The 8,812-nt window shown below is 38.1% G+C and overlaps 1 protein-coding gene across 3 annotated transcripts in view; it reads left to right on the top strand.

The window, feature by feature from the left end:
* Positions 1 to 282: 282 nt before the first annotated feature.
* Positions 283 to 8,812, top strand: part of TTC21B (tetratricopeptide repeat domain 21B) — a 65,295-nt gene continuing 56,765 nt past the window's right edge. Inside the window, exons 1-5 of one of the 3 annotated variants that reach the window (XM_074337306.2) lie at positions 297 to 423; positions 2,073 to 2,267; positions 3,388 to 3,517; positions 3,608 to 3,718; positions 7,282 to 7,448. In XM_074337306.2, the coding sequence (XP_074193407.1) occupies positions 3,511 to 3,517; positions 3,608 to 3,718; positions 7,282 to 7,448 (285 nt within the window). In that variant the 5' untranslated portion in view covers positions 297 to 423; positions 2,073 to 2,267; positions 3,388 to 3,510. Of the gene's footprint in view, positions 424 to 2,072; positions 2,268 to 3,387; positions 3,518 to 3,607; positions 3,719 to 7,281; positions 7,449 to 8,812 lie in introns of all 3 variants that reach the window. The other 2 variants (XM_019727338.3, XM_019727337.3) reach the window with 2 other exon arrangements.

Raw genomic sequence — 8,812 nt, 5'->3', positions numbered from 1 at the left:
GAGCTGGGAAACAGATTGCCCGTTTTCCAACTTACTCTTCTATTTCCTTTATGCCTAAGTCCCATAGTTTCGGCCCGTCCACCCACTGTCCTCCAAAGGCCGTTTCCCTGGTTGACTTCATCTTCCCCACCATCCTGGTCGCGCCCCCTTCCACACCCGCAGCCCACCCACCCAGCCTCCGCCGGCCCAGCCCCTTCGGCCGGGCCCCGCCTCCTCCCTGCAATCCCTGCAGTGAGGGCCCGCCCCCTCCCTCCAGCAGCCAATGGCCGCTCGGCTCCTTCTCATCCCGCCCCTCCGCCGCGTCAGGAGCGAGAGTGGGGTTTGGGCCTCCCGGGCGGTCCCTGACCCTTAGTTCCTGCTCTGGGTTGCGGTGGAGGCCCGCGGCCCAGCCCCTGGGAAGATATGGACTCGCAGGGGCTAAAGGTGAGCGGGCGGGTGTCGGACGTGTTTTTGAGGTTGGCGGGCAGCTGGGGGCGGGGGCGTGGGGAGAGCGCTGGCCGACTGCTCCGGGGCATTATTAACCTGTAGTGTCTGGCTCCTGTGGTTCGCTCGGTACCCCAGCCTGGCGGGGCGGCCCCGTAGCCTGCATCACCTGGTCTACCTCCGTGGGCCCTGCTTTGGAACCTTGAGGTCGGGCAACCTTCCCAGCGCGCGGCTTTCCCACTTGCCGTTAGTGTGCTTATCCCACGTAGTTGTATTTACGTTTACTTTTGTCTGCTGTTGGCTCGGAAAGCTTGCTCAACACAGGACACCTACTGCGCCTCCCGGGGGCGATGTTTAGTAACTTACAAGAAAGGAGCGTCAGCTAGCCCGTTGGACAGTAAAAGGAGCATGGAAAAAGGATATGAAAACAATTTAAGACATAGGCTTGAAAATGGAGTTGTCTTTATTTTAGGGTGATGGTCTTAATTTATCACCGACTCACCCATTCATCGCATATTTAATGACAGTCCACTTAAGAAACGATGATCCGAAAACAAATACATAAGACTTGAAAATGAAAGAAGTTTCTTTTTAGGATGATGATCTCCATTCATTTGTTCACTGATTCATTCGCTCAGCAGATACTGATGGAGGGCTCACTATGTGTCCACTAGAAGCTGGAGACAGTGATGAGCAGAACGGAACAGTCCCGGCCTTCACTCATTTTATAGTTTAAGGCTGGAGAAAACCTTAATGAAATTAATTCATCAAATATTTACTGAATGCCTCTATGTTTCTGGCACTGTTCTAAGCCCTGAAGATAATAGGCCATGCGATAATAAAATTAAGTAAACCTCTCCCAATCTTGGAGCTTACATTTGAGTAGGAGGAGTCAGACAGTAAGCAGATAAATAAAATGTGAGCTGTGTTAGATGGTGATGAGTGGGTGGAGGACAGTTTGGCAGTGATAGTTGATAGTGTGTCTGAATTTTTACGTATCTTCCTGTGAAACCTTCCCCCATCCCCGTAGATTTTTGCCATCACCTATATTTGTGCTTTGTACTACCACCGAAATGAACTCTTTAATAAAAACCCGTTCATTCTAAAAACTGTTACGTGACTCCTCATCGCTTAGACTAGAGTGATGTCTCAACTTAACATGAGACATTTCTTGACCCTACCTTCTTCTCCAACTTTGTCATCCAATAATCCCAGCCTTAAGGCTCTAGAACGGAATGGCAAACTTTCTATATAAACGGCCAAATAGTACATATTTTAGGCTTTGCGGGCCATAGAGTCTCTGTGACATCTAATCTACCATTGTAGCATGAAAGCAGCCATAGACAATGCTATTAAACACATGAGTGTGGCTTTGTTCCAATAAAACTATTTGTGGATACTGAAATTTGAGTTTCATATAATTTACACATGCTATGAAATATTTTTCTTCTTTTTTTTCTTTCTCAACCTATTTGAAAATGTACAAACTGCTCTTAGCTTGCTGGCCCTACAAAAACAGGTATAGACCAGATATGACCCATGGGTCATGGTTTGCCGATCCCTGCTCTAAAATATGGAATGACTTTTAGTCCTCCCCATCCCACCCCATTCCTGTGTTTCATTGCTGATTTTTATCTGTGTTGTTTCAGTTCCTCTGCCTGGCTAACTCCTGTGTCTTCCTCAAGAATCTTGAAAGGGGACTAGGAAGAGTTATATGTGTGTGGAGGTGGAGGTAGGAGTTGGCAAATCAAGAGTCAGTTCTGAAATCCTCCTCACGGATCTTTCCCTTTACTTCCATCCCACCCACACCTGATCCTCATTCTCCTACATTACCAAAGCAACTTGTAAGCTCTTTTCTTGCATTTACTACATTGTATTTCAGTTTTCTTAGATTCTAGTCTCATTTGAAAACTTAAGCATTTCTGGAGCAGGAGCCACCATGTCTTATTCATTTTCGTATTCACAGTACCTAGCCCAGTGCCTGGTACTAGGCAGTCAGTAAATATTTGTTGGACTGAACAATCTGACTTGAACCAAGGCAGTGGTAATAGGGATGGAGAATGGGAAGTAGGCTAGAGAAACAGAAGAACCCACTGACTGGTTAGATTTAGGGGCTAGGCAAGTGGAATGGGAGGATTCCATGACTTGATGTCTAGTTTGGGCGGCGGGGCAAAGGGAAGGATGAATTTGGAGTTCAGATGAGACGTCTTGGCTGGTCACATGGTTTTGTATTTCATCAGCACATGGGGTTAGGAGGAACTTTTTTTTTCTTTTCTCAGAATAGGAGTTTTACAATATGATGTCTTAATTGAGCCTTATGGAGACCTGTAAATGGCTACCAGCATTTTAGAAATGAGCAAACTGAAGTGCTATAAGATGGACCAGAAATTTGAAACCAGGTCTTTTTGCTTTTAAATTCATGTCCTTTTTATGATAGCTTGCCTATGCCTTTCAAGAGAGTTATATATGCTTAGTGATATTAAATTCTGGACAGAAGTCAAGTAAGATGATATTAAAAGTATCCTTAGTTATGACAAACTAAGAGGTCATTTGCGACCTTAGGGAGGGGCCACTGGAGGAGAACTGCACGTTACTGAGATGTGTCCTGAGGGTCTTGGAGACAGAGTACAGATGACACTTTCAAGAAACATGGCTATAAAGGGGACTAGAGAACAGGAGGGAAGCAGAGTAAAAGTTACAGAGACATTGGCCTAATGATTTAGAAAAAAAAAAAGATTGAAATTGTTAGAAAACATTGAGATATTTCAGTAATTTTGTGTTCATTGTGTTCTGCATTCCTTAGTATTAAGTGCTATACTTTAACAATATTTTAAGGAACTTGGAAGAAAAAAAATCACATTATCTAAATTTTAGATTATTCAAGATTTTAGATTAATATCTGCGTCTTAGATATTTCAGAACACCAGAATCCCCTTGTAATGTTTCGTTCTTACTTTCTTTTAGACTTTGATTAATTACTATTGTCAAGAGAGGTATTTCCATCACGTGTTACTTGTTGCCAGTGAAGGAATTAAGAGGTATGGTAATGACCCAGTCTTCAGGTTTTACCATGCCTATGGTACATTAATGGAAGGTATGTGCTAATTATTTAACACGCTACATATTTTTTAAATTCTTGCTTTTCACTAAGAATAATTTTTCACATCATAATTTTGATTTTCAGGTAAAACTCAAGAAGCTCTTCGAGAATTTGAGGCTATTAAAAGGAATCAAGATGTATCACTTTGTTCTCTACTTGCACTGATATACGCCCATAAAATGAGTCCTAATCCAGGTATAGTATTTAAATGCGATGCTTAGGACAATTTTTCCTACTCAGTTTATTTTGATTTTTCTCAATTACCACAGCATTCAATCTGATTATACTGTATTAATATTGTCTGTAGGTACTTTATATATCATATGTGTTTTATCTTCTTGACAAGAGTATAAGTTTATCAAGCACAAAAAATATGTATGTTAATATAAGACACAATATGTATCTTTCATATTCCTTATATCCTATAACAGAAGTTTCATTTGTACATAAGAATTGTTTGAGTTAACGTAAGGTAAATGTATATTAGCAATTGTTAAAGAAAAACCAAAAAAAAAAAAAAAAAAAAGCCAAAACCGGTGTGTATGTAAATTGCTCCGCAGCAGCCAGCTTGCTTTATAACCTATGTGCAAATAGCTATATACAGTTTCTCTCTTCTAAATCTTAAGCTTCTTGAAGGCCTTTATATTCCCTAAGAGGGCTAACTCTTGGAAGATATTTAATAAATTTTTATCCAGTATTAGGTTGGGAAATGTGACTGCATTATAAAAGGAACTTTATGCATACACCAGCAATTACAATTTTGTGAACTGTCTTAATATATAGTGTATCTTAATGGCTGTAGCAGAAGAATATCAGAATTATAGGTAATAAAGAAGAAATAACATTGTATTTTTCCATATATACCCAGTAACTGCTAATAGAGTTATAAATATAGGTCTTGTTTCAAATAATTTAACCATAGCCAAATGCCCTAGAATGGGTCCTTAAACATCAGAAAATAAATTTTTCTTAAGCAAAGTATTACGTATCCCCTTCAGCCCATGTACACTTGCACAAATCAGTAAAAAGTTGTTTAAAACATTGATATGTTTAGTAAGTAAACAAATCTAACAACTAAATGCTTACTTTCTGTGAAGGACTTATCCAAATATAGTTAGAAAATACGAAAGAATTATAAGAAGTGATCTATAACATCAAGTTTATGATCTAGTTAAGAAAAGAAAATGTGAAAATCAGAGATTAAATTCTAATGTTATTAAAATGATAAGAAATAAAACGAGTCCATAATTAATTGAAAATGTTATGTACAATTGACCCTTGAACAACACCAGTTTGAATTACATGGGTCTACTTATACACGGAGGTTTTTCAGTAAATACAGTACTATAAATTTATTGTGTCTTCCTTGTGATTTTCTTAACATTTTCTTTTCTCTAGCCTACTTCATTGTAAAAATACAGAATGTAGTATATATAACATACAAAGTATGTGTTATTTGACTGTTTATATTATCTGGGAGGCTTCTGGTCAACAATTAGTTATTCGTACCATGTTTCTCCGAAAGTAAGACCTACCCAGAAAATAAAACCGACCCCGAAAATCGCCCCAGTTAAAATCATCAGCCAGATGATTTAGTGCATTATGACGATGTTCCAGAAGAAGATGACATGACTGTATTTGAATAAATGTAGATTGTTGTACATGAAAAAATAAGACATCCCCTGAAAATATGCCCCAATATGTCTTTTGGAGCAAAAATTAATATAAGACCTGGTCTTATTTTTGGGGAAACAGGGTAGTTAAATTTTGGGGGAGTCAAAAGTCATATGCAGATTTACAACCTCATGGTGGGGGGGCACATTGTTTCAAGGTCAACTATACTATTAACCATAGGAGTAGCCTGGAAAGGCTTTGTGAAAGATGGCAATTTAATGTGGTCTTTGAAGGACACATACGATTTCAGTGTAAAGTGTATTTGTCAAAGGGGAAATCCATGGGCAGATACGTGGGGTGGTTCAGGATTAGACTGTTCTGGGGATCCTCTTTCTCTCTGCTCCAGCAGGAGTATGCGTAGCTGGAGCAGAGAATCTGCATAGGAGAGCTGTACCAGTAAGTCTTAAAAGAAAAAAAAAATTAGTATAAAATATTTTCTTCCTAGAATCACAGTTTTCATTTAATTAGTTATTCCTAACAGTATTGGTTCTTTTGGGAAATGTGATTTCCACACACTAAAAATATGGAGGCAGAAATATTGCTTAGAGACTCTTCAGTACTGACTCTACTTTCCACCATAGATGATGCTGAGTGGACTTGAGTCCAGGAGGGGCACGGATGTCCATCAGTATTGCCTAGATTGTTCATGCACATTCTGAATACTGATGTAAGCCGCGAATAGAAAGGGGCTATGATGTAGTAAGAACTTGAGCTGAGATCTGGCAAGAGCCAACCCCATACAGATGGTGTCACAGCTAACTTATGACTCAGGAACTTGATAGAAAGCTGGGCAGAAAACTACAATTCCTGCTCCTGCCCTAATGAGTTATTTTCTGACTCTGTCATGATTCTTTAAAAAAAATTTTCTGAAGGTGTTCAAGAAGGTATATGCATAGGAAGTGGGGGGCAGAGGAGTCTTATTTGCCAAGCAACCTGTAACCTTCCAGGAATGATTTTGTTTCCTAATGTCATGAAGTTGTACCTTGGTAATTCCACATTTAAATTTAAATTTGTATCATCAGTGTTAAAAGGAAGAGTCACATACCTTTCCTTGGTAGCTATTTCCAGAAAGGTAGAGTCTGTTAGAATCACAGCCCTCAACTTTAACATTTCTTCTTCCTTCCTGCATAATTGATCCACGTTCTGATTTGATCCAGGATTTGGATCTAATTGACATTTGTGTCCTAGGCACATAGTCATATATAATAGATTTGATAGAAGTGATTAGAGTTATTAGAAGTAGAACATCTATTTAAGGGAGCAGTCAGTATTAAACTATATAGGTAACAGTAATTATACTACCTTTCACTGGACTGTGACAGTAGCCTGGCATGTTTCTATATTTTAGAAATGGCTTAGGGAAATTGGTAATTTGAGTAATAGTCCTAGGTTTGCCCCTAATAATTGTATCATTTTAAAACCATTGCTAATTTGTTCAAGTCTTATTATTCTAAAAAATTGCTTGTATAGCCTTTACATCTTGGGAATGACAAACTATTGATCTGCAGTGTGTATTACTGTGGTCATTAACCACGCGGAGCTGTCGAGCACTTGTATTTAGTTTGAGGAACTGACTTTTTAATTTAATCCTCATTTACTTTTAAATTTAAAACTGATAACTTGATTCATTATTAGAGAAGTTATATTTGGAACGAGGAAAAGAATCTCTTTTTCAACTATATATTTTATGAAATCTAAATACAAGTCAAGTATTTCTGAAGAAATTTTAGCATCTAATGAGATGTGGTGTGAGTAAAATACATACCAAATTTTAAAGATTTAGTAAGAAGAAAAGAATGCAAAGCATCTCAACCATTTTCTTATCAATTATGTGTTGAAATAACTTAGCTTTATTGGGCTAAATAGACGGTAATATTAAAATTAAGTTTACTGGCATCTTTTTACCTCTGTAATGTGGCTACTAGAAAATTTTAAATTACGTATGTGGCTTGCATTTTATTTCTATTAGACAGTGCTATTATAGAGAGAGGCACTTAATTCCTTCCTCTGTTACTCATCTGACCTATTATAAATACTCGACCTACAATTTAATTTTTATTTAATATCTTTTTTTTCCCTCCCAGATAGAGAAGCTATTCTGGAATCAGATGCCAAAGTGAAGGAACAACGTAAAGAAGCAGGACCAAAAGCTTTGTACCATGCTGGCTTATTTTTATGGCATATTGGTCGTCACGATAAGGCGAGAGAGTATATTGACAGAATGATCAAAATGTCAAATGGTAGTAAAGAGGTAGCTGTTTTTTCAATTTTGAAATAGTAATGTTAAAGGAAACATTTATATGTTCAATAGTATCTGCTGTTTAATTCTTTGTTATTGCCCACTCTATTCCCACTTTATAAGTAATAGCTTTATTTTAATATTTTATAGAAAATTGTGGTTCTCTAAGGTTACTTATTTTTATGCTAGTTATTAACTCTTAAAAAGATACTTCTCTGGCTCCCTTCTTCCCTTCCTCCCCTCCCACTCTCCTTATCGAACTGCTTAGATACAAGGCACCATTATTAGCATTGTTAATAATGCAAAGATGAGGAGTACATAAACTTTACGTTCATGAACGAATTGTCTAGTAGTGTCATGGAGCATATGCCCAGCGAATGTTATGAGAACATTTACCAATGATGTGAGATAGGTGTGATTAAAATGTGCAAGAAAGTAATAGTTAACATTTATTGCTTGCTTTGTACTAGGCACTATTTTAAGAACTTAAGGAGAGACCACATCTGTTAGTGTTAGGAAAATGAAGGAGACTTTCTTGAAGGAAGTAGCATTTGAGCTGAAACCTGAAAGATACAGTTTCCATAGGCAAAGATTATGGAAAAGGGAAGTAGCTAACTCCCAAGGTGGGAAGTAAGAGATGGGAATGAGTATATCAAGGATATGTGTTGGTTCTGACTACAATGAGAATCTCACATTTAATGGGAACATGGGGTACATAAATGAAGTGGGTGGAAGAAAAGCTTGGAGAGATGGGTTGGGGCAAATGGAATGATTTGATGGCTAAGTACAAATATTTGTATCTCATTTGGTAGGTATTGAAAGACCATGAAAGGTTTTTAATCATCACAGTGATATTATCAGAGTACATATTCAGAAGATAAATTTAGTAATGGTTTATAGGATGAACTAACATGGGGAGAAACTAGAATGCAGCCCCCCAAAAAAGGTAGTGCTTTCCGGCTGAAGATTTTGAAGGCCTACATTAAATATTGTACAGTGGGTACAAATTTGAGAATTATTAAATACCCACAAGACTTGTCAACTGATTGTAAATAGTGTGGGAAAGATATTAAGGTGTTAACTATCAAGGATGTCTCTCTGAGGTTTTTAAGCCTGGACAATTCAGAGACTGGTTACCATGAATGGAAACTACATTGGGATGAGAAAGTAATCTTAAAGGGAGGTAATGTATTTGGCTGAAGACATGCTATATTTCAGGCTCTGGAGAATAGTGAGATGGGGATTGTAGATGCGCTGTTGGGAAAAGACGAGAAAAGTTTAGAAGAGGTACTGGACTAGAAATAAAGATTGGGAATCATCCACGGAGACAGCAGTTGAAATGGTTTAAATAGGACACTGATCTAGTGAGTCAGGGT

The sequence above is a fragment of the Rhinolophus sinicus genome, chromosome 17 (assembly GCF_057876585.1).
Source record: "Rhinolophus sinicus isolate RSI-liver-muscle chromosome 17, RSI-T2T, whole genome shotgun sequence".
Lineage (NCBI taxonomy): Eukaryota > Metazoa > Chordata > Mammalia > Chiroptera > Rhinolophidae > Rhinolophus > Rhinolophus sinicus.
This window is presented reverse-complemented; position numbering and strand designations above follow the sequence as displayed.